Source organism: Gopherus evgoodei, chromosome 5, assembly GCF_007399415.2.
Source record: "Gopherus evgoodei ecotype Sinaloan lineage chromosome 5, rGopEvg1_v1.p, whole genome shotgun sequence".
Lineage (NCBI taxonomy): Eukaryota > Metazoa > Chordata > Testudines > Testudinidae > Gopherus > Gopherus evgoodei.
The window spans coordinates 50,505,025-50,532,108 of record NC_044326.1 but is presented as its reverse complement, the minus strand read 5'-3'; the positions used below and the strand labels follow the sequence as shown (position 1 = coordinate 50,532,108).

The 27,084-nt window shown below is 43.4% G+C and overlaps 1 protein-coding gene across 1 annotated transcript in view; it reads right to left on the bottom strand.

Moving 5' to 3' along the window:
- Positions 1 to 2,138: 2,138 nt before the first annotated feature.
- NIPAL1 (NIPA like domain containing 1) overlaps positions 2,139 to 27,084 on the bottom strand; it is a 48,280-nt gene continuing 23,334 nt past the window's right edge. Inside the window, exons 5-6 of the mRNA XM_030565491.1 lie at positions 17,091 to 17,251; positions 2,139 to 4,897 (exon numbers count right to left, since the gene is read on the bottom strand). Of these exons, the coding sequence (XP_030421351.1) occupies positions 4,266 to 4,897; positions 17,091 to 17,251 (793 nt within the window). The 3' untranslated portion in view covers positions 2,139 to 4,265. The remainder of the gene's footprint in view (positions 4,898 to 17,090; positions 17,252 to 27,084) is intronic.

Sequence of the window (27,084 nt, the reverse complement as noted above, 5' to 3'; positions counted from 1 at the left end):
AAGGAGTAATAGTCTCAAGTTGCAGTGGGGGAGGTTTAGGTTGGATACTAGGAAAAACTTTTTCACTAGGAGGGTGGTGAAGCACTGGAATGGGTTACCTAGGGAGGTGGTGGAATCTCCTTCCTTAGACGTTTTTAAGGTCAGGCTTGAAAAAGCCCTGGCTGGGATGATTTAGTTGGAGATAGGTCCTGCTTTGAGCAGTGGATTGGACTAGATGACCTCCTGAGATCCCTTCCAACTCTGATATTCTAGGATTCTATGTTTCTGATTTATGCAAAATTTGAGTTACACAAGGCTTTCAGGAACAGAACAATTGCGTAAGTTGGTGGGGTATCTGTATAAAAATGTGTTTTTAATTTATGGGGGGGGGGGTCACACTCAGAAGCTTGCTTGATAACCACTGCACTAGTCCACATCCTGCTAATGTTGGGTTGTTCCTCACGGTGCATTTCCAGTGTTTTGCTCAGCTAAGTTTTCAGATGTTTTCCATGCAAATAACAAAATAACTTCAACAAAACTACCCTGACTGAACAGGGATCATCTGAGATTTGCTGCTTAGTTAAAAGCATTGTACCTAAAGCGTACCCTCCTCAGGTCATTAGTCAACATGCTTTTTAGACATGCTTTGTTTTTCTCTTTCCCACTCATGCCACCTCCCCACCCCCAAATTATCTCCAAAGCATTATAGAATTTTATAGCATTAGCTTGCTAAATATAATTAGTCAATATCAATTAGTCTAATAGCTAGCTAGCTTGCTTTCCTTGCAGTGCAATTTGACCTTCTTCACCATCACAACAATATAACCAAGCTACTAAAAGAAGAAATATTTGAGGCCATCTTCTGTGAATACAGTTCTTTTTGTAGTATTATTTGCCTATCTTGTAGTACCAAGAGCAGAGAGATTCCATTCCTTTAATGCCATTGTAGTAAGCAAGTTGCAAAGTTAGAGAATGGATGGTAATTGCTACCACCTCATGAATTTCCATTTTATTTCTACTGCAGACCAAGAAGTGAGGACTCCACAGAATGGAGTGTATGTACAGTCTGAATACAATGCCAAGAAAGCAACTGAGACCCCACCTCCACACATAGGAAGAGGTAACCCTCTATGTGCGGATATCTGGGGGTGTGATCTGGTCCTGTTTCTATCCTGTTTTGGTCCATCATCTTTTGTATCATTCAATCTCTTTCAACCATTGGTCTTCTGCTGTGCAAAGTCCACTGTAAACCCCGACGACATCCACAGCATTTCTCAGACCTGGTCTTATTTTCTAACTCTCTGTCTGCTCTGGTGGTGAAAGCAGCTTCAATACCTTCTTTGGTGTTTTCTCTCCACTCCGTATACCATGCTGCTCCCTTAAAACTTGGAACTGTCCTCATCCCTACACCTATACACCAACCTCCCTTACCACATAAATGGTTCCTAAAATCAATCTATCTATATCTCACTTTGGCTGTCTTGTCTATGAGAAACAAGATGAAAGAAAGTTCCTTTTTTTAAAAAAACAAACAAAAACTCCACAACCCTAACAACCTATACACATGCCTTGCTGAAAAACTATATGAACTTGTTACTGTCATCCTCTTTTTCCTCTCCTTATGCCATTTTTATCTGGAGGGTATTTAATCTGTCTTGTAAGGTGCCTTGCATGGCTTTGGGTAATCAAAAATATAATTATAATAAGGAATGAGTTATAATAGGGTAATTGTACTGATTAAAGCTTATAGGCTAGATTCTGATTTCAGCTGTACTGGTGCAAATGCAAACTGACTCCCCTAAAGTCAATGCAGTTAACACTGCTGCAAAATTGATACAGGTGAGTTCATGATCAGGCCATTATCTACACTGAACTCAGCCCAACAATTTCCTTCATTTAGATGAGCATGTACATAAATGATACACATGATGGGCTACAGAGTTCTGTTCAGATTAATGATAGGTTAAATGCTATAGTAAAACCACAAACATTTTTACTGCATTTTCTCTTAAAAACATTATCTAATACATAATTAATATACACTTTTTATTATAAGACAAAACAGTGGAATATTTTATACTCAAATTAAAACTTAAAAATCCTTCAAGGGAAGCAATCACTAAATATAAACATTTCCAACAAAAATATAAGATCTCTTATAGTTAAGTAATTCATTCAAAAACATTTTAAGAATCAAATCTCACAATAAAAACAATTATTTCCTTTATTGACATTCTAGAGTGTTCTTGACATAATGAAAATAAGCATTAACTATGGGGTTCTGATACTTTACGAAAAACAAGTTTTACGTCCATTTTTCTTTACAAAGTTAACTTTGTATGAATACAAACTAAGCAGGCTCACCAGGAAAGACTTATTTCATGCTTATTACAACCAAGCAGATTTTGTCAGAGCCAGGTTTAAAAATAGGCAGCCCATGTGCATATGCAAAAATGTACAAGTATAAGTTCATTTAAAAAACTTTACCTTACTGAGGAGTAAAGCTAGACAAACCACTTCAGTCAAACTAGTATTTCACAGGAGGATGGTTTAAAGGCAATCTGCAAATGATTGCTATAACTGATAGAGTTTGTGTGAATGTGTGCCAGCTATCCTAATAACCAAGCTAAAAAGGTACATTTAGTTTAAAACTTGGGATTAAAATGGTTTTAAACTAGTGTTCTGAACACCATTATTAGTCTGTTTTTTGGTGGTTTCCAAAACATTGTTATAATAAGGGGAAATGATCATCATTAGCAAATAAGACACATTAAGAATTCCTCCCCAAAATAAATAAAATACACAACCGTATAAGTTATGCAGATATACAAATACTTGTGAAGAACTGAAGTCCATTTTCCTCTTGTTAGGAACTCTTCAAAGTTAGTAAAGCAACTTTCTTATGCATCTAAACTAAAGTGCACTTCACAGCACTGGCTTACTTTATAGAAGTAGAAAGAGCAACATTTCATTCTCTAAATTGCAAAAGATTAGTTTGTGTTTCCTTGTTACACACAGTCAAGTTTTACACATCCCTTTGAGCAAGTCCTAAAATCACCTCCTGCTGAAGAGGCTTGGAATTCAGTAAGGGAGCCACGCTGTGCGGTGATGTTGTGCTGAGGAGAAGCTATAGAACTTGACCATATTAGTCTATTGGACCTACACCTTTGATAGCTGAAGTCACTTTCTGGCTCACAATACGCAGGAAAAGAGGTGTCAAATAAGTTAAACAGAAATTGTACAATAAAATAGCATCTGTGCATAGATTAGTTGTCTTTTATAGGTTTCATGGTCAACACTGTGACCTAGAGGCTCTTACAACATAGGCAATAGGCCATCAAGACACAGAGTTTTAAAGAAGTTAACACATTTGTGAGGCAAATACTAAGTAGCTGTAGAAAATAAGGGCTAGACAAATCACTTAATGCAATGATTTGATGCTTGATCACTCAATACAGTAAAGATAGACTATAGTATTCCCTTTGCTTAATACAGTCAGCACTATAGTGCATTAGAAATAGTTTAAAACTCCATGTGTAGCTTTTATATAGAAAAAAATCAAGACTCAGAAGAACTGGACTTTAACATCAAGAAACAGGAACTAACAAAGGAAAAAAGAAAAAGCTTGGAGACTAGATATCAGACAACTGCTACAGAAGTATGCTTTTTATAAGTTTCAAAATATCTGTACTGGGCTCAATGCTCACAAATGAAGTTCTCATTTAAACAAATTAAGTTTTAGTATAGAACTGTTAATGGGAGAAGGCTGTGTTTTCTTCAGGACATCTGCTAATAGATAGCCTTCAAAGTTGAATGTTATATATGCATTTATCTTGACAATATATTAAGCATTTCAATCTTTGAAATACTCATATTCTTCTAGTAATGTCTTTATTAAGATACTTATAAAGTGCCTGTCACTTAAAGTGTTTACTACCCCATATCATGAAGGAAAATTGCACTTTATCAATATATATTGCACATATTGCAATTCTTTGCATGAAGAAGGAAGTCTTTCAATTGATAAAACCACAATAAGGAGACTGAGGAAATTCATATACTGTCAGAGATATGGGCAATGAATTGCCCGGGTTTCTATTTGTGGTGTTGAATGGAAAATTGTTGTATGTAATCAATAACTAACATCCCAGTGACTTATCTATTTCTCCAAGCACACAGTGTTGTTGCCAACATTTATCTCACTTCATAAATGTTTTTTTCTCCCCAGGAAAAAAGCAAAGATAGTTCCGATTGATGTAGGTGGATGTAGTTTGCATTTAAAAATTTTAATGGAAAATAGCTCCCTGTGCATTTCCTCGACTGAACAAAGGATTGTCCTCCTCATATGCCAAGGTTGGGCTCTCCATGTTCTCCAATAAAGTATGATGAGCATCATATCCATGCAGAGGCAATGAGGGTTCTTTTATAGCTGCGGATGTCAATTGCTTCAGGGTGATATTAGTACTTTTAAAAGCATGCAAAAGGAAAATGCCTATGATTATGGTGAGGAATCCACTGAGGCTGCCAATGATATCACCCAGGTCCATGCTATTCCATTCTTTAAACAGGATGATGGAACATGTAACAACTGTAGTAGTGAAACACACATAATAAATAGGTGTCACTAGAGATGTATTAAACATGTCCAATGCTTTGTTAAGATAGTTGATCTGAGTGCTGACTGAGAGCACTAAAGTCCCCACCAAAATATAAACCAGCGGATGTTGGTAAACCGGCTTCTGCTCCAGTATTTCTTTAATGGCAATGCCGAGGCCCTTGACAGATGAGACAGAGAAGGCACCAATCACTGAACAAATTGATATGTAGACCAGTATATTCGTCTGACCTTTCCTTGGAGCCACAACAAAAATCAGCACCAGGGAGACCACAGTTATAACCACAGCAAATGCAATAAACACTGTTTGGGAAGGAGAAAAAGAAGTTACACACAATGAATGAGGTACAGTTTCACATCAGATTCAGTCAGGTACAAAAATTTAGATAGTTTTTCTAACTGCAATATAAACATTGACACAAATTCACATGGCACAATTCCACTGCAATCAATAGAGTTGCACCCACTTACTCAAACAGTGAAATTAGCCCAGTATTTAGGGATAAGAATCTAACCTGCTTTATGCTTACATTAAGGCAGTAAGTATGAAGTTATTCATTTACTTGCCCATTTAAAAGACAACTAATGAACTATATCAGGTACACACACACACACACACACACACACACACACACACACACACACACACACACACACACACACACACTATAAAAACGATACTGGTGCTCTCTCTCATCTCCCATGGGTGGTTCCATTGCATTAGCCTAACCAAGGGATGCTCACTTCACTGAAGCAAATTCATAGCTTTTGATTGGCCTTGATAGTCTCACGTTTTCAACCTCTCACTCTGGGCAATCCTTTTTTCCACACTATAATCTGTCAAGCCCTCCTACTCTTTTTCACAGCAGTGCTTGAATATAACAGGGTTCTGATAGCTACTTCTTGTGCTTATTATATAGTATTTATTATTCCAAAATACCTCCACTCAGTCTAGATGCTAGTCCTAGTACCACAAATTTTGGAGAGTTAGAATAATAGAATATCAAGGTTCAAAGGGACCTCAGGAGGTCATCTAGTCCAACCCCCTGCTCAAAGCAGGACCAATCCCCAACTAAATCATCCCAGCCAGGGCTTTGTCCAGCCTGACCTTAAAAACCTCTAAGGAAGGAGATTCTACCACCTCCCTAGGTAACCCATTCCAGTGCATCCCCACCCTCCTAGTGAAAAAGTTTTTCCTAATATCCAACCTAAACCTCCCCCACTGCAACTTGAGACCATTGCTCCTTGTTCTGTCATCAGGTACCACTGAGAACAATCTAGATCCATTCTCTTTGGAACCCCCTTTCAGGTATTTGAAAGCAGCTGTCAAATTCCCCCTCATTCTTCTCTTCGGCAGACTAAATAATCCCAGTTCCCTCAGCTTCTCCTCATAAGTCATGTGCTCCAGCCCCCTAATCATTTTTGTTGCCCTCTGTTGGACTCTTTCCAATTTTTCCACATCCTTCTTGTAGTGTGGGGCCCAAAACTGGACATAGTATTCCAGATGAGGCCTCACCAGTGCCAAATAGAGGGAAATGATCACGTCCCTTGGTAGCAGCAGCCAGGAGCCCTGGGCCCTTTTAAATCAACAGGGCAGGCCGCAGGGCTCCTAGGCGCACACAACTGCTCCAGGCCCCGTACTTCGGGGGGTCCTGCAGCCAGTGCGGTCAGTTCTGGAAGTACTGGCGTCCTGGAAGTGACAAATTGTGCTCAAGTCAAGAGAACTGTATAATCTCTAACACAGGATACTAAAACAACAGTCACATGAAATTACAAGTCTGGTAGCAAAGATTTTTAATAGACCTATAAAATCATGGGTAATACCATATGATTCGAGAACAGCAAATGTCGTACCTTTATTTAAGAAAAGGAAAAATGTGATCCAGGCAACTACAGACCTGAGTAGTATGCCAAGCTTCAGAACAAATTTTGAAGAAAAGAAAAATAAGATACAGAGGTAAAGGAAAAAAAAATCGAATAAAATGCAACATTGGTTTACCAAAGGTAGATTGTGCCAGACTTACCTGATTTCTTTCTTTGATAAAATAACTGATTTTTTAGACAAGGGAAATGGGTTAGATCTACTCTATCAAGACTTCAACAAAGCATTTGACATGGCACCACACAGCAAATTATTAATTAAGGTAGAGAAGATGCAGATTAGTTCAAGAATTGTAAGGTGTGTAAGAAACTGGCTAAAGGGAAAATCACAGCAGATTGTGCTAAAAAGAGAACTACTGGGCTGGAGGGAAGTTACTAATGCAGTTTCTCAAGGATCAGTCTTGGGACTGATTTTATTAATATTTTCATTAAATGACCTTGGCACAAAAGGTAGAAGTGTGCTAATGAAATTTGCTGTTGACACAAAGTTGGGAGGCATCATCGAGATAGAGGAGGACTGGAATACTATACAGGAGAAACTGGATGATCTTGGGACTGAAGTAATAGAAATGGGCTGAAATGTAACAGCACAAAGTGCAAAGTCATGCACTTAGGGACTAAAAGGATTACTCACCCTGTGCAGTAACTTAGTTCTTCAAGATGGGTCCCCCTGTGGGTGCTCCACTTCAGTCACACATGTACCACACAGGCCTTTGATTAGAGATTTTCCATTAGCAATATCAGTTTGGCCTCTGCATACACTGCTGATATCCTTGCGTCCGACACCAAGGCTAATACAGGCTGTACAGACGCACTGCCCTTTACCACCACTGAATCTCAGAAGGAAACTGAAGCAGAGGGCAAGGAGGATGAAAGTGGAGCACCCATAGGGACACATATCTTGAAGAACTACAATTACTGCACAAGGTGAATAACCTCTCTCTTTTCATTGAGTGGCATCCCAATGGGTGTCTCACTTCAGGTCATCCCCAAGCAGTAACCCCATAAGGAGGAGAGTGCTTCAGAATTGAGTCCAGAATGGAGGAAAGAAATGCATTGTCACATCAGATCTAGAGGCATCGGACCAAGGCATAGTGCCTGGAAAAGATATGCACCAAGGACCATGTACCAGCTCTGCAGATTTCAGATACTGAGACACTTTTCAGTAGGGCCATAGACCTGGTAGAGTGAGATGACACACCAGAACGAGGTGGAATGCTGGCAACACTGTAAACAAGCAGTAATCAAATACCAGAAACTCATTTCATTAGTCTTTGAATAGAAATATCAGGATCTTTAGAGCTGTCCGCAAAAGAAATGAACAGTGTAGGAGATTTTCAAATGATTTAGTCCTATCTAGATAGCAGCCTAATGCCCTCCTGACCTCTAGAGTATGGAAAGCAGTCTCCAGATTGGAATTATGTGGTTTTGGAAAGAAACTCGGAGGTAAATGATCTGATTCAGATGAAGCTCAGAAGACACTTGAAGAAGGAACCTGAGATGTTGTCATAAAGAAACTTTGTCCCTGTAGAATATTGTTAAAGAAGGATCTGACCTTTAGGCCCCCAATTTCTCTGACTCTGCAGGCTGATGTAATAGCCACTAAGAAGGCTGTTGTCACAGACAAATTCAGTAAGGAGCAAGCTGCCATCAGCTCCAAAGGAGATTTCATGAGATTTTTAAGAACCAAATTAAGGTTTCAAACTGGGGCAGAAAGTTTCACTTGTGGGAACAGATTTCCCAGACCTTCCATGAACCTTACAGTTGTAGTGTGAACAAAGCACTACTGAATTGTGGTATGAAAAACTGTTAAGGTGGCCAAATGAATATTAAGAGAACTGACAGTCCTGTTTTCTTTAGTTGCAGCAGGTAATCCAGGACAAGTGGAAGAGAGGCAGATTCAGGAACAGCTTTCTGGAGTTTGCATCAGTGAAGAAATTGCCATTTTTGAAAGTAAATATTACTGGTAGAATCTTTCCCACTTTTTAGAAATATCTGCTATATTTCTGCAGAACAGACTGACTAAGTCCACAAACAATCAAGGAGCCATGCCTTGAGGTAGAGAATGCTCAGATTGGGATGTAGCAGTTTACTGGTGTTTTGGGAGAGGACCTGAGGAGTGACTGGAAGATTTATCACTAGACAATGAGCTAGGTTGAACAGGTAAGGAAATCATGCCTCCCTCAACCATGTTGGGGCTAGTAGAATAACTGTGGCCTTTTCCTCTCGGAGTTTGTTCACTTTTCAGAGAATCAGAGGCATCAGGGGAAACACATAAAACAGATTCTTCACACAAGTGAAGAGGAAGGGATCCCACAAGGAACAGAAACCTGACCCCTCCCCCACCTCAGACAGACGCGATGGCATTGTGTGTGTGTAGCTGTGGCAAAGGGGTCCACTTCTGGAAATCCCCAAGCTTGAAATATGCCAGCAAGAATCTGGGAGTCCAACTTCCATTTGTAATCTGGGAAAAAATACTGAGAGTGTCAGCTATGACATTTTACCTACCCAGAAGATACATTGCCAAAATTCTTATGCAATGTTTTATACACCAGTTCCATAACCTTATTGCATTGATGCAAAGGAAGGGGATCTTGCTCCTCCCTGCCAATATATATAAAACTGGCAGGCCATATTGTTGGTCATGACTCTGACAGACCAGTGTCTGGGGAGAGGCAGAAAATGAAGGCAGGCACTTCTGACTGCTTTGAGCTCCAACAGGTTGATGTGGAGTGTGGTTTCCTGGGGTAATCATCTGCCCTCTACCATTAGGGTGTCAAGATGTGCTCCTCATCCTAACAGAGATGGATCTGTAGTTATGGTTACCATTGGCATCAGTTGGAGGAAGAGAACTCCCATCCCTACATTGTGATGAACTTTCCACTAGAGAGTGTTTCGCCTGTTGAGACACTGACACCTCTCTGTTGAGGCTGTGACTGTTTGGCAAGTAAACTGATCTGAGCCATTCCTGGAAACAGTGAAGGTGTCATCTAGCATGTTCTATTACAAATGTGCAAGCCACCATATGACCTAGAAGTTGAAGAGAGTTTCTGACAGAACTCTGAGGGCTCCCTTGAATAGTTCTGACAAGGTTGATAGTGTCATGAATCTGTCCATAGGAAGAAAGGCTCTGGATGCCAAGAAATCCAGGGATGCCCCTATAAGTTGTATGTTCTGTATGGGAATCAGTGTGGATTTTCCCACATTCAGCTGAAGACTCAAGTCTAAGAACAAAGAAAGTGCTTTCTGTTGGGTAGTCAACACCTCCTGCTACGACCAACCCTTAGCCAGCCAGTCACTGAGGTACAGGAACAACTTTAGATAATGTTTTCATCCCTCAACCATGAGGACGAGAAGCGAAAACATTATCTAAAGTTGTTCGGGTACCTCAGTGACTGGCCAGGCTACAATTACCTGATGACTAGGGCCCTACCCACAATGCATTTTGATCAATTTCACACAGTCATAAGATTTTTTAAAAAATCATAAATTTAATGATTTCAGATATTTAAATCTGAAATTTCAGCGTTGTAACTGTAGGGGTCCTGACCCAAAAGGGGGTAGTGGAGGTGTCCCAAGGTTATTGATGGGGGTTCATGGTATTGCCACCCTTACTTCTGCACTGCTGCTGGCGGTGGTGCTGCCTTCAGAGGTGGGTGGCTGGAGAGTGGTAGCTGCTGGCTGGGACCCCAGCTCGCAAGGCAGCACCACCACCAATAGCCACGCAGAAGTAAGGATTGCATGATATGGTATTGCTATCCTTACGTCTGTGCTGCTGCCTGCAGAGCTGGGCCCTTGGCCAGCAGCCACCACTCTCCGGCTCTGAAGGCAGTGCAGAAGTAAGGATAGCAATACCATGACCCCCTTACAATAACCCTACAACTTGCCATAGCCCCCTTTGGGTTGGGCCCCCCAGGTCTCCCCTATGAAATTATTATAGGGGTAATAGTACACAAGAGATAATATTTCACTTTGGAGACCAAATTTCACAGTCTGTGACATATTTTTCACGCCTATGAATTTGGTAGGGCCCTAGTGATGACACAGGTAGGCAGCCACTACTGACAAAACCTTTGAAAATGCTCTTGGAGATGAGGAGAGACCAAACAGGAGTATCTGGTACCAAAAATGATCCTGGGCTATGATAAAATGAAGGAAGCTTCTGTGGGATGTGTGTATCGCTATGTGGAAATATGTGTCTTGAAGGTCAAGGGCTGAAAACTAATCCCCTGAATTTAGGGAAGGAATTATAGCTGTTAGTGTCACCATCCTGAACTTTTGAGACTTCAGAGATTTGTTCAGGGAGTCTTAAATCTAAGATTAGTCTTCACCCTCCTTTTTTTGTGTGTGTTTTGGCAAAAGGAAGTACGTCAAGCAGAAGCCCCTTCCCTTGTGCTGAGTGGGGACCAGCTCTATTGCTCCTAGGAAATAGACAAAAAAATAAGTGTATCTTAGTAAGAACTCATGAGAGGGGTCCCTGAAGAGGGATGGGGAGAGAGATTAGAAGGAGGGATGGGGGTAAAATGGATGGTGTAGCACACATCAGTCTGAGGTGATATGTTCCTGTGCTTGTCAGAAATGGGAAAATTGGTCCCCAAATGTGGAGAAGAGAGCAAATGTTGCAGCTGACAGGCTAAAGAGAGTGGAGGGTCTGAATCCTCAAGTATCCTGTCAAAACTGGTGCTTTGAAGATGAAGCCTGCTGCAAACTTGTGTCGGGTGGGCTGGAGAATATTGTTCTCTGGAATCTGAGTCTTTCTTGAAGGCTCAGTCTCTGAAAAGCAGAGAATTACATTGGCTCAAAGATTCCACCCATTTGTGATCTACTGAATTTTCTTTTGTTCCTAGGAATGTAAACGGCTAATGAACGTAGAGTGGACCTGGAGTCTTTAAGGGTATGCAATGACTCATCAATATTCTCTGTGAACAACATCAGTCCATCAAATGGGAGATTCTCTACCATACTCTAGACTTCTCTGGAGAAACTAGGCAACTGGATGCTGGATGCCTTGTGCATTACCAGCTGCTATAGTAATAGAACAGGCTGCAGTGTCTGTGGTGCCCAAACCACCTAAAGAGATGCTTTGGCCAGTAACTGCCCCTCAGCAATGTAAGCCTGATATTGCTCCCTTTGGCCTGAAGGAAGGTGTTGAATAAGAGAACCACATTTTGCATTATTTGTAAAGTTATATTTGGTCATCAGCACATGATAATTCACAATGTGAAATTGTAGGTTTGCTGATGAGTAAGATTCCAGATGCTTCTGGTCACTGTTATACCGGCTGGATTTATATCAATGTTGTTTGCCCAATTCATTCACCACATCAACTACCAGACAGTTGGATGGAGGATGAGCAAATAGGAACTCAGAGTCCTTGATGGGAACATAATACTTTTTATTGACTCTTACATATAGGTGTTATTGTGCCTGACATTTGCCAAATGGTTTTTGCAGGTTCCACAAGAGCCTCATTGTCAGGAAGGGCAACTCTGGATGATATCGCAGAGTAAAGAATATCCAACAGTTTGTGTTGAGATTCTTTGACTTTGTCAAGAGATATATGTAAATCATCGGCCACTTGTTTAATGAAGACTTGGACCTGCTGAAAATCAGCTCTACGTGGAGAAGGCACTACTGCCTCATTTGGTGATGAGGATGAGATGGTAGTCTGAAGAGTAGCTTCTCTGTCTGCCCTAGCCTCCTGATCTTCAAATGTTTCCTCCTGTAGCTGGGAAGGAGAAGCTTGAGTCTCCTTATCATCCTGATGGGAGAGGGTTGGGGCTCTGGAGAACTGTTGGTGATAAGCTACCCAGAGATCCCAGTATGGCCATTGAGGGCCATAGGAGGAGGAGGTGGCATTCCACCAAGAGTGACAAGTTCCCTGGACACCCTCCCTGTCTCTTCGAGAAGGGGGGTTCCTATGTGTGTATGTGGGAGAACCCTGGACAGAGACTGAAGATACTGAAGGAAGGTCTCCATCATCATCGTCCTTTTCTTTCTCTAACAGGGGAGCTCCAACCAAAAAGGGAGGTGAATTAGATGATACCAGGGATGCATAAGAGTTTGGAGACTGAGTAGTTCTCAAGCAACAGTCCATCTGGTTCAGCAGTCACCAATAAGTTTTTCAGGTACCTGAGGTATTGTGGTACCAAGCAGAGTTGTGGCACCGAGTGAGGTTGTGATATTGACAGACCGGTATGCGTGTCCCTGGAGAATGGTTTTGAGTGCTTCACAGATGCTGCTAATACAGATGGAAGCTTAGTCTTACATGACCAAACAGCCTAACAGGGATACCAGGAGAGGGGTTAAGCCTGACAGTACCAGTCTTCTGTGTTTGCTCTGATCATCTGAATGTACTGGGGCCTTCTCAGACCCATGCTTTCCCTTAGAAGATCTGTGGGATTTTCCCACCTTGCCAGTGCCAAAGGAGCCCTTCACCTGTATGGTACCAAGCCTCGAGGTCAAAGTCTCTGAGCTTGCAGAGTGAGGTCTTTTTGAGATGGATTTCTTAAAAGTCAAATTAGAGCTCCTCTTTTTGGGATCTTGAGAAGAGGTCTCTGAGGCTTTTCTCTTTTTAGGAGAGTGCTGTGCTGAAGTTGAAGGGGCATTACAGACCCCCAGAGACTGGTGCACACATGGGTTCTCCTGACCTGTCTCTGAAGCAGGGTGAAGGACGTGATCCATCATTAACTGCTGCAGCTTAATTTCCCAGGTTCTTTTGTGCCCTGGATTTGAGGGCTAAACAGAAGTTGCACTTCTGTTCAACATGCGACTTCCCCAGACAGTGAATGCACAGTGTCCCATCACTGACCAGGATGAACTCTCTACAGGTGAGGCACGGTTTAAACCCTGCCGAACTAGGCATGCCCCTCAAAGGGACTATTTCCCCAAAGGAAAACAAACAAACTATAACTAACAAGCTAACTAAACTAAAATAAGCTAGGCCAAAAAGTCAGCAAGCAGCCAGGGCATGCACAATGCAGATACACTAAGATCCGTTTCAGGACAAGGCAGTTGAGAAGAAACTGAGAGCAGTTCACCTTTGCAGCCTGATATAGCCTTGGTGCAGGGCACAAAGATAACAGCAGCATATACACAAGCCAAATGGACACTGCTAATGAAAATCTCCAATTAAAGGTGAGTGGGGTGCATGTGCACCTGAAGTGGAACACACTTGGGACACTACTTGAAGAAAAACAAAAGTTCCTGCTATAAGCTACTGTGACCCTAAGAACCCCTCAATGCCAACTGTTTGTGTAACTGAACCCCCTAACGTGCCTGAGAAACTCACAACATCTAGCACACAGCTTTCATAGTATTTATCCATGAATAATGTCACATGAGGTCTCTAAAAAAAACAACTTATCATGCTGATTCTCATGATTGTCATGAAACGTATGTATGGATGATATTTAGGGAGTTGTGCATCGTACTGCAAATATGTTTTAAGTTGGTCACCAATCAAAGAGAAAAACAGGTTTCTTGCAGATCGTGTAAGATGTGTCTCTCTCTATTGAAATGTAAATTAAGTATTGTAAGCCAACATAACACAACCCATTTACATACAAAGTAAACAGGGAAACAAGACACCAGAGCTTGAACCAAAGGGGGTTTCCCTGTCTCTGGGGGCAGATAATTAACTTTGGAAAGTATAAGGGGAAGGCAAAAAGACACCCTTAGGTGTTAAACAGAGATTGTGTTTACATTTGTGAAAAACGGGACCTCAGCCAGGCTTGGCTGAAATACTGCAAAAGACATTTGGGGTAAGAAACTTCCTTAAAAGAGAATTTAAGTTTAGTCTCTAGAAAGTGTGTCATGATTTTGTTTTATATGTAGCCTTTCACTTTCCATTATCTATATACTGTCTCTGATGATAAACTTATGATTGTTTTCACTATAAATATAACTCAGTGCTGTGATGTTATACAAGAAGCTGATCCTAAATCGAATCATCCAAGCTGTTGTGAACACTATTCTTTTGGGGACAGCTGACCTGGAAATTCTATCAGTGTTCAGTGGATGAGGGGCTAAATACTACAAGGGAATGCTTCAAAGGGGCTTGGATACTGGGAGGAAAAGCAAGGGCTGATATTGCCTGAGAAGACTGTTTGGTGGCTAACAGGCTGGCAGTGTCAGGGAGATGACACCCAGTTAAGCACCAGTAAGTCTCTCTCACTGGAGGCAAGGGGGTAACAAGGTGACATAGTCCTGAGCATCCCCAGAACTATCACAACTAGGGGCTCATCAACTGGAAATGACAGAAGAGGACAGAGACATAGGTGTACTACTCAATCACAGGATGATTATGAGCCATCAATGTGACACGGCTGTGAAAAAGGCAAAAATGATCTAAGATGTGTCAGTCAGGATATTTCCAATAGAGATAGGGAATTTTAATGCCATTGTAAAAGCACTGATAAGACTTCATCTCGAATACTGTGTACAATTCTAATCATCCATGTCTGGAAAGATGAATTCAAAACTAGAACAGGTGCCAAGAAGGGCTACTACAATGATCAAGAGAATGGAAAGTCTATCTTATGGGAGGCGAAAGACTAAATGAATTTGGATTCCAGCAAAACTAAGGCTGAAGGAGGATATGATTGATCTCTATACATACATCATAGGGGTAAATGCTAGAGAGGAAATTAGAAGGTTTCTAGATATCAGAGGAGAGACTCTCTGGAGCAGCCTTTCATTAGGACTAGTGGTGGCAAAACAACCTAACCAGTTTTAAAAATGGACCTTATGCTAACAGGAGGTCAGGTACCTGATGCAGGAGGTAGTGGAGATGCCTCTGCCAGCTTTTCCTGACAGACAGTTTCCTTGGACCAGGGGTACCAGGTTGCTCTGTGTATGAAGAATCTAGCTTATGAGAATGTTAAGATTTTTTAAAAAAGAAAAGAAATACCCTAGATAAATTGAAAAGTTTCTCCTGAACTCTTACTAATGTGGAATCACAAACAAAGACAGAGAGAAACACAGACCACTTAATATGCATATCTGTTCTGAAAAGTGACTCTGGAAATATGGAGTTGTGGGGTTCCAGGATTATTGCCTCAATAGATTTCCACACCATTTTATTTTCAATTTACAAAAAAATACCCCAAATTTTTCCTTATCTCAGTCTCATTTTCAGATGTGCTTAGCACCCAACTACTCCACTGAAATCAATGGAAACTGCTGGGCAGTTAGTTATTTTGAAAATCAAGCCAGGTGCCTAGCTTCTGACATCCATTTTTAAAAATCTGGGCCTAAATATTTGTTTCTATTATAAAAGTGAGCAGATATGAGTGAATTTTACCTAATTCATTTTCAGAGTAGATCTGCACTCTGCATAGGTCAATCATGGCCAAAATTGTGTCTATGTAAAAAATATTGATGAAGTATAGGATGAGGGGGATATGGGGCTACCAGGAGCATCCAGCGCTCTACAGAGGAATAAGAACCATGCTTGCTGTGACATCTGTGAGGCAGTCCCCTAGGGACTTCTCAGCTGAACAACATTAAGGAATACAAAGGAGGCAGCTTAGTTGTTAAAAGAGAAGCTGCTCAGCAGTTATGGGGCATGCTGAAGCAGCACTAGAACAACCCACTGGTAATGGCAGGAGCGGGGATGCATGAACAAACAGCACCACTCTCAAATCCTGCATTACTGATTGACAGGACAGATGCCAATACCACACTCCCTTCCCTAGATTATCTCTCATGGTCTCTCACCAGAAAGGGGTAGATGAGAAAGGGAAAGACAAATATTCATCCTCATCCCCACCTCCCAAAAATGACTCAGTTGCCTGGGACTGGGCACAGGAAAGCTAGTGAAGGGGATAGGGAGAGTGAAGAGCCTCTGGAGACTGAGCACTAGACCCTTAAAAAGTCCTTCCAACTCTCCCAATTTTTTTTAAGAAAGCATATATAAATATTAGCTGTTCTGTTTAAATAGGTAATGTGAGGATAATAATTATAGTAGTAACTCCCCTGCTGCCAGCATAGCACTAATAGAACAGAACTCTGGCTGTTGTCATAACTGGCTCACACAAAGAATAAGAAATTAAGTACAGCATACAAACCACGGGCAGTCCTCGGACTTACGACACAATTGGAACTGCAATCCACTCCATTGCAGGACTGAGCATCGTAAAGTCGAAACCAATTGTCATAAGTCAAATCGGGGTGTCAATTCAGAAACGTTGTAAGTGCTGTTCGTAAGTCGAATGTCGTAAAGTCAAGGACTGCCTGTATTATCATGGTCTTCATGTGATAACAGACACAGCATTTAGAGTCAACTATGCTTTCTTGCAAATACTGATTTTTCTTTGTTTATTTTTTAAATACTAGTGTAAAGATGCTTCAAGTAAGTCTTGCTTGCTTACATTCACAGCCTGATTTTTGCCTTCAAGGTATGCTACAGTAAAGTAAAGCATCAAAGTGATATCAAATTCTACTTCATCTTCAGGTAGAAGTGAATGGGGTGATGGTGGTGGTAACATATAACACAGTAAAACCTTCCAATTATTCACTTATGGACAGGTCTAGTACTAGCTGACATATCTATGAAAGTAAGAGACATTGAGAGGCATTTTTTCACTTATGACAGATGATTTTAGTTACAGACCTGGATCTTTCAATTTTATTTCCATTTCATCTAAAGAAGTGACCTCCTCTTCTTCAGGGGCGTGAATAACCATCACCGTTGACCCCAAAATGCTCAATATGCAGCCCAACTTCCCATGAACATTCAGCTTTTCATTTAAAAAATAGGAAGACAATATTGCACTGCGGATTAAAAAAAAAGCAATAAGTTCAGCTGCACAAATCACTTTATAATATAGTAATAATGTTCTTATGTACAGTCATACTAATTCAAAAAAAGAGTTTTCAATTAGGGATAAGGAAACCAGCTGAGAGTAAATAAAACCCAGTCAAATCATCAACCTTATTCCAAAACTTTTTTTAATTCTAAAAAGGTCAAATAAATCTTGCCATGTTTTCTATGGCTTCTTTTTTTTTTTTTAGTGTTGGAAGGGACCTCAAGAGATCCTCTAGTCCAGCCCCCTGCTCAAAGCAGGACAATCCCCAAATTGCCTCCTCAAGGATTGAACTCACAACCCTGGGTTTAGCAGGCCAGTGCTCAAACTACTGAGCTATCCCTCCCCCCAACAGGCCTTGACTCTTCCCTCCACATCCTTCCCCATAAACTACAAGGTCAGGCAGAGCTCTAGTTTTTCCAGTCATTCTTCCTTTTGGTTACCTATGAATGACCAGAGACAAGCCTTACTGAAACACAAACCCCAGAACAAAAAAAGACTTAAAGACTCAATGGCCCGCAGATTTAGAAAGCTGGAGCTAGTGTGGCAAGGAAAACATAGGATGGTAGAGTAGGAGACAGGATGTAGTCCTTTTGGACCGCAACCATTTGGAATTAGAACTAGGTCATTTTCACATGTAATCCAAGCAAGACTGGTGCCCCAGTCAACTGCCAACATTTTAAAATTTAGCTTTGTTTCAGCACAATATTATTATGCTACTTTAGCATTTAACACATCACACATACAAAATACCAGTGCTTACAAACAGATAAGCACTTCAACTTTCTCATGTGAGATTAAGGATTTATATGCAGTCAGATAACACGGTGATGGAGTGCAGTATTCATATGTAGATACATCTAGAAATCATTTTATCTGCTTCTGAAACTGTGCATGCACAATAACATTTACAATAAATTTGGACAGAAAAGGATATGATCCAGTTGAAATGGCAAGGGGACATTTTAGGTAAATGGAATGTAATTAACTTAATTGGAATCTGCCCAGGTCAGAGTCAAGCATCTCTCCTCTTACATAAAGAGGCATGGGATCATTTAATGTTCATTTGATTACCAGTGACCAGGATCTCTTCCTCCACCACCACAGTGCCTTCCCAACACAATGCTGGGAACTAGTACAATACTGATTTGGCAGGAAAACCATCACCTACTTAATCACTTCTTCTATCACTTAAATATTCCCTGGAGTCTCCTATCCAAGTACTGACAGCCTGATGCTTCTAAGCTTGTCAGATCCAACATGATCATGGGCCAAAATGGTATGGTTGCAGACTACAATATATTAATTATACAATTTTGAAACATCATAACTAGATGAAGTGATACAATATTAGACAATTTCAAAATGTGTATTATGTCAACACAACAGCTTGTTTTAAGTACACACTAATGCAAACAAGCAAATCAAGAAGCGTAGGGCTATATAGAAACTAGAAGCTAAGAAAACGGATATAATAATTGCTAGATTTTAAGGCCACAGGGAACAATTTGATCATCTAGGCTGATCTCCAATATATCACAGGCCATTAAATTTCACCCATTTATGCTTATCCTGATTCAAGTAACTTGGCTTTGAATAAAGCATACCTTCCAGAAAGGCATCCAGTCTGGATATGAAGACATCAGGAAATGCAGAATCCACTACTACCCTTGGTAGCTACCTTCTTCCAATGATTAATCACCCTCACTGATAATAATTTGTGACTTATTTCTAATTTGAATTTGTTTGGCTTTAACTTTGAGCCATTGGCTTTTGTTATGAATTTCTTTGATCAATTAAAGAGCCCTTTAGTACCCACTATTTTCTCCCTGTAATCAAGTCTCATAGACTTTAAGACCAAAAAGGACCATCATGATAATCTAGTCTGATGTCTTGCACATTGCAGGCCACAGAACTTCACCTACCCACTCCTGTAATAAACCCATAACATCTGGCTGAATTATTCAAGTCCTCAAATCTTGATTTAGGACTGAAATTACAGACAATCCAACATTTATTCTAGTTCAAACCAGCAAGTGACCCGTGCCCCACAGTGCAAAGGAAGGCAAAAAAGCCCTATGATCAATGTCAATCTGACTTGGGGGAAAATTCCTTCCCAACCCCAAATATGGTGATCCTGAGCATGTGGGTGAGATCAGACACGTGGGAAAGAATTCTCTGTAATAACTCAGAGCTTTCTCCGGCCATTGGAGATAGTCCTAATAGCTGTCATGGATGAGCCATATGACATTGTGGGCAACCTCATCATAACACCTCCTCCATAAACTTATCAAGTTCAGTCTGGAAACAGTTTTGTTTTGTTTTGTTTTGTTTCGCCTTCACTACTGCCCTTGGAAGGCTGTTTCAGAACTTCATTTCTCTCATGGTAACCTTTGTCTAATTTCAAGTCTAAACTAACTGACGGCCAGCTTATATCCATTTCTTCTTGTGCCAACGTTGGCCCTCAACTGAAATAGCCCCTCTCCCTCCTGGATGTTCATCCCACTGATGTATTTGTTTAGCCTTTGTTTTGTTAGGCTAAAAAAGCCAAGCTCATTAAGTCTCCTTTTGTAAAGGAGACTTTCATAAGAATGGCCACACTGGGTCAGACCAAAGGTCCATCTAGCCCAGGATCCTGTCTTCTGACAGTGGCCAATGCCAATTCAGAGGGAATGAACAGAACAGGTAATCATCAAGTAATCCATCCCTTGTCGCCCATTCCCAGCTTCTGGAAAACTGAGGCTAGGGACACCATCCCTGCCCATCCCAGTTAATAGCCATTGATGGACATATCCTCCAGGAATTTATCTAGTTTTTTTTTAACCCTGTTATATTCTTGGCCTTCACAACATCCTCTGGCAAAGAGTTCCACAGGTTGACTATGCGTTGTGTGAAGAAGTACTCTATTTCTCTGATCTTCTAAGAAGCCCTTCTCTGCAGCTGTTCCAGTTTGAATTAATCTTTTTTAAACAGGGGAAACCAGAATTGCACACAGTATTCCAGATGAGGTCTCACCAGTGCCTTGTATAATGGTAATAACATGTTCCTATCTCTACTGGAAATAGTTTGCTTGACAAAGCCTAAAACTGTATTAGCCTTTTTCAAGGCCACATCACATTGGTGGCTCACAGTCATCCTGTGATCGACCAATACATCTAGGTCTTTCTTCTTCTCTATTGCTTCCAACTGATATATCCCGTTTATAGCAACAATTCTTGTTGTTAGTCCATAAGTGCACAACCTTGAACTTTGCACTAATTAAACTTCATCCCACTTCTAATTCTCCAGTTTTCAAGGTTGTCAAAATCTTCTTGTATGATATTCCAGTTCTCCTCCATACTGGCATCATCTCCCAACTTCATGTCATCTCACATTCCCACTTTCTGTGTCAAGGTCATTCATGAAAACGTTAAATAATATTTGGCCCTGTTAGACCCCCAAGTGGGGCCCCAGGGCCAGACTACGGGTGCTCCGGCCTCCATCCCCCAACGGATTTCTCCCCCAGCCCTCAGAACTGACACTGGTCACGTAGCTGCTCTGAAAGCAGAACTTGCAACAGGAAAAGCAGCCTTGTGGTCAGCCAGCCTGAAGAGACACAGTTCCCCTCGCGACGGTTGCTTCCTGGGTAGAGATGTTAGGGCCCGTCTGCCTCCCTTGTATGGGCATATGCCACTCGCGACCCCCCAATTGGCTTATCACAAACTATGACGACAAATTTACTATATATTGCCGGTCCCCTCCCGGGGACGGGCGGAGAGCCCCCGAATTCCTGTCGAAACCGTATCCAGGCCTGATCACCCTGCATGCTCTCTCGGCTCACGCGTTTCCTGAAGCCTAACCGGTTGCCGGCCGTAATGAAACTTTTGTGGTTTATATGTGTAAGTATAATTAGCTGTTAAGTATTCTGTACTGGTAGATAAGAGGCAAAGACTGATTCTAGCCGCCCCAAGATTCCTGCTAGGGGAAACCCGTTGACCAGGAACTCTTGAAAGCAAGGGGGATCAGTTAAGCCTCACAATTTATTTAGGGAAATTAGTTGCTGCACTTATGATTACTAATAGCACCAATATCACTTCTACTAACCCCTGGAATGATTTAGATAACTATTGGGATTTAGAAAAATACCAGGGCCAGCTTTTATTTGTAATTGCAGTATTTGTATTATTTGCTTTGGTAGTGTGTTGTAAGCCCCAGATGTAACTGATCGTGTTCTCCCTTATCATTATCTGTGATTCATTTAATAAACCCTTATTCTCTTAAACACTAAGAGTGATTGCTTGCGTGCTCTCCGTCGCTACCCGTGGGCACTTGACACCCCCCCCAGGGCATCCAGTGATCGAACTTCCGCCCTACCCCAACGCTCATTACCCGGTAGATAACGGGCACCTGGTGGCCATATTGGTGGAGCAAGGGGCGAGAGTAATCAGTAATCAACATGGCGTCACGAACAGGATGCCTTCGGGAGGGTCAGTGCCCGTGGTGTAGTGGGGACCGTGAACAATCTGAGTTCGAGCAATTTCAACACTTACAATTTCACCAAGTGGCCAGCAGACAGTCTGCGAGGCCCACCCTAGATTGGGTTTGTACTATAGAGTCAGGGTCAGGGTCGAAAAGCTATACTACCTCATTAACCCTGCCTGCCGTAGGATGCCTCCTCCACTGCCATCCCACCTTTAAGTGTCAGCCGGCCGATGGTTCCCTGCAACCCCAGTGCACGGGGGTTGCGGAAACTAGTCGGACTGAGACACCGTCAGGCATTTGGAAGGAGTGTAGCCGTATCCTAAAGAAATCCGGGGCCACCGTTTCTAAGCTCATACCCCCGCCCCGGGTACAGCCAGGTGATCCTGCCCACGGGTTGCTAGCCCAGTTACTGCAGGAATTAGAGCAGACCAGGCGGACAAAGAAACTTAGACCAGACGAGTTTAAGTCGGAGGACGTGTCCACGGTCTTGTTCAGTGCACTTAACAAAGCGCTGGACCTCTGTGCGGTCCTTCATGGAAGCACTATGTTTGCTGCTAAACAAGCCGCTGCGAGCGGTACCGACAGTGCAGAAAGTGAGATAAGTGGCAAGGAGCAGGAGGACGGGAGTCAGGCTGGTAAAAGCCCACCCCCCTATGAAGCTCCCCCTTCGATCTACCCTGCTCTCCCCCCTGCTCTTCCCTCAGCCCCACCTGCGCCTGAGCAGGAGAGGCAGATGGAGGCAATGCCCGTTGCTATCACTAAAAGTAAGGTGGATTATGAGACAGGTCAGACAGTTACGACTACCAAGTATCGAACTCGCACCAAGGCGGAGATGAAGGAATTTTTGGCAGACACGAGGCGCAGGGAGGGCGAGGCACCCCTAGTGTGGCTGGGTCGTCTGGCCCTGGATCACGGGGCAGAGACGGTAGACAGGGAGGAAGCCGCTGTTCTGGCAAAAACGTCCAATTGGGCGTCGGGGTTCCCAGGTCATCATCTCTTGGGAAATCAGCTATGGCCGATTACCACCCCGGCCGCGGCCGTCTTGACCATGAAAGGCAGTTTTAGGGGACTGTATGTGCCTCCTGGCAGCGTAAATACACCCCATGAGATCATCTGGGCTATTGCCGGAGCGTCCATCGTAACGTGGGATGCACAAGCGGTGCCGTTAAATTTAAGCGACGAACAGGTTCAGACAGGTGTCCCCTTTATTTATGTCACAGACCCCACTGAAATCCCGGTCCACCGGGACGCGGTGGACTTGGCCGTAGAGGGCGCCCCACCGATTGACACAGGGGGACTCCTGCTGTTGCAAAGTTGGGTGGGGCAACCCCTTATTACCTTATATGAGGCCGTGTCCCGGCTCCGAATGCCACCGACCCCGAAGAATCCCATTTCAGCCCTTCCAGCTGGGAACCCTGTTAATAAGGGTCAGCCTAAACACCCTGAACGAACCAAGGCTGAAAGGGCGCTTTTTGGGTTCCTATTACATAAGGGGATCCCCAAGGAGGCACTGCGGAAGATGTCTGATACCCAACAGCAAGATTTGGGAAAACAGTTAGGATGGAAGGATTGGGATGACTATTTGAGGACAAAAAACGAGTAGAGGCCGGGTGCGCCCCGGCCTCCACAGAGACTTGGGATGACCGACCATACCACACCCTATTAGTAGCTGGTCCCAAACCCCCTTACACCCCTGTATCCTTTCTGTTGGACACCGGAGCTCAAATCTCCGTTATAAAACCCGATGTGCCCCACGTACCCACAAGTTCTACTATGTTTGTCCAGGGTCTTAACAGTATTGAAGAAAAGCCTGTAGTCAGCTTCACTTTAATTCATAAGGGGTACAAGCGAAAGGTAAAGGCTTTGTTGGGAGGAACAAATTTGTTGGGGGTTGGGGATATAAAACGATTGCGATTACAAAAACAGGTCTGTCAGGCCCTGCCCGTCGCCCTGTCACCCGATGACCCCCCCCCTTATAGCCCCGAGCTTGTTAATAACAGTTCATGGAAATTTTCCCCTATTCCCACGAAGCCTGAAGGCATCCCCCTCATTAAGCAGCTGCTCGACCAGTTGTTAAAGGAGGGACGGATAGCACAGGCGACCGCGTCCAACTATCTATCTCCCGGCTGGGGTATCCCCAAGCCCGGCAACCCCTCTGAATTTCGATTGGTCATTGATTATAGACAGGCAAATAGCCGAGTCCGACACCTCCCGTTTGCAGGCCCAGCCACCATTCCAGAAATACGGCAGCAGCTAAGCGATGCCGGTGGGAGGTGGGCCTGCACCCTAGATTTAAAGGATATGTTCTATCAAATTCCTTTGGAGGACAAACCCCAAATCTTAAATTTCGCTTTCCAAGGCGCGCAGTACCAGTGGAAGGTGTGCCCTCAGGGGTTCTGTAATTCCCCAGCCTTGGCAACGGCCGCTCTCGCGAAAACCTTAAAAGGGGTAGAAGCCACTGGGGGCACCACCATTTTAGCCTATGTGGACGACATAATTGTAATTGGGCCCAACGAACACATAGTTCAGCACGTAACTAACGCCGTGGTAGCTGAACTAAAGGCCAATGGGTGGCGAATTAATGAGGCAAAAAGCCACCTTGTGCCCTCTCAAAGCTTTTCCTTCTTAGGCCAACATTATGACCCCTACGATTGTGGCCAACCCACCTCGGGGATTCTAGATCCTTGGGTAACAGACCCGCCCGAGAATAAAAAGCAACTACAGAGACTTTTAGGCCTAATTAATTATCACCGACACTTCATCCCAGATAAACACCTCGTGGACCTGGAAACGATCCAGGAACCCCTCTCGTCCAAACGGAAACGGGAAATATGGAGTCCTGAGGCCCAAAAAAGCCTGGAACGAATAGCCACTTGGTTTGCCTCTAACCCACGGCTGGCCCGATATAAAAGGGACTCACCTTTCACCATCACCCTTTTCTTTACACAACATCACTATGGGTACTCAGTATCACAGGACGGGGAACCGGTCTATAACTGGGCCCGACGGCTCAAGGGCCCTCAGTATCGATACGGGCCCATAGGACTCATGTTACTAGCCGCAGGTGAGGCACGCATTTGGGCCCCGCTATCTAGTAAGGGAACCCTGATTGGCCCTGAGGTACACCTCATTCCTTGGCTCACGCGGTTGCCCCCTCCCAGTTTTCATGGAACCAGCCTAACGTGGCAACAGCTGTGTTATGTGGGGGAGATCACGTGGCGGGAATGGACGCTCAAATCGCTGCCAAACGATGTCCGATTCCCAATAGCCTCGGAGCCCCTGTGTATAGAAACAAAATATGACCCCTGGATTGTATCTGATGGGGGCACTTCCCCGACCCCCCGGGCAGGTGTCCTCTGTGCTAAATGCGACCACTTCCAGGTTGACCTCCTTCCCCCGGGTTCATCGGCCCAGCATAGCGAAGTTCATGGGGTCCTTCTCGCTGCCCAGCACGTTACCCAGGCCCATTCCATTTCTGCTCAGGTCGTGTTGGGTATAGACTCACAATTTTGTCTCAGCATCCTCACGGGAGAGGCTAACCCCACAGCATTTACGCCCCTGTGGGAGACTATTTTTGACCTCGTACGTAAGTTTCCACGGCCCTGGTTTGTAACCCATTGCCCGTCACATCGTCCTGACTCTAACCCCCTCCACTCCGAATTGGATCACAGAATGAGGGAAATTCAGGCACCACCCCAAGTGTGCCTGGGGCAGCAGCCCCAGCTTAACACCGACCCATTCCTCCAATGGCTTCATGAGGATTGGGGGCATTTGCCTAGCGGCCGCCTATACAATCAGTTAGCCCTTGGTCCACCATAACTGGATAAGCAAACGTTCTGAGTCAGGAGCGAACTAACGGGGGCCAATAAGGCCGCCTTCTGTTCTGTCTTACAGTTTGCCATAGCAGCAGGGAGCCAGAACGACGATCGGAGGGGCCCACCTCTGCTGAACCTGAGACGGTATCCTGTGGGCGAAAATGCCCATCAGCTTCTGTTTGCAGCCTATTGGATCCAGGAAGCCCTGGGAGGAAACATCGACTTATCTTCGCTGACCTCTGATAATTGCCTTGCATGTTCTAACAAGCTGTCTGTAAATAGGCCTTTGTTTGATTTATTACCGTTAGTGTTTAACTTTAGTAGTATTAATGGTCCCCTTAATTGCTCTTCCCCCTCAGCTCAGTGGCTCCCTACCGCGCAGTGGACAGGTTGCACGAATGACCTTTTTAACCCCATTTCCCCTCTTGTTTTCTCTATTTTTAATAGAACTAGAGCACGCTGCAGGGACCCACTCCCCTTGTCACCTGCACAGAGACCCATGGCGTCCCATTGTTGGGCATTTTACGGCAGGGAGGGGCATAAAAACCGGTCAGACTCACCCTATTGGGTCGGCACGTATCCGAATTGTTCCCAAACCCTTGTCTATGGCAACGTGTCTTACGGTGACGTTGTTATGGATCGGGACACCCCCTTGCCAATAATCAATGAAACTGTCGTGGAAATAGATGTCTGGGCCCCACCCTTTAGCACCTTTTTTAACCCTCTTAAGCACACCTATTTTTATTCTAATTGGGTTTTAAACAGATTACGACCCGGTCATTTTTGGCTATGTGGCGAGGTTGCCTTTGCGGCACTCCCCCCCAACCCCAAGGGCATATGTACTATTGGCTCTCTCCTGATAAAAGGGGGCGGTGTTTATGTTAAAACCTGGCAGCCCAGTTCAGCCGGGAGGGTTCGACGTTCTTGGGGATGGTGGGAGAGGGCGAAGGGGGCGTTGTCCTCTATGGTTTCTTCAGCAGTCTCGTTTAACCCCGTGGCGTACATGTTATTGCGTGAGCAAGTATTATTCCAATCACTGGCTATTGAAACGCTAGCTAATACTACTGCAAAAGGCTTTACTTTAGTTAATCAGCGGCTAGGTGAATTAGCAGATTATACTTTTCAGAATCGCTTAATGATACAATTTTTGTTGCAATCACGGGATTTTTGTGAAACCCTTGTATCTATGTATCCCCAGTTTAAAGATAAGTGCTGTATCTCTCTTTCTTCTATTTCTGGAAACTTAACTGAAGTAATTGATGATCTTAAGGCCTTAGGAACCGCTGTGCGTGAGTCCAGAGAGACCTTCCGCTTCTGGTCATGGCTGGAGTGGTTGGGCCTTGGAGCCTATAAGGCTTATTTTCAATCCCTTTTTGTGTCGCTTGTGGTGGGCCTCTGCCTCCTCTGCCTTGGGTGTGCTTTTGTTAAGGCCTGTGTTCGGCGGATGGTGGGAAGTGCCCTTATTGCCTCGGCTACTGAGAAACGTCCGCTCGTAGGGGCGGATGCTGACTCAGACATTGAGGTT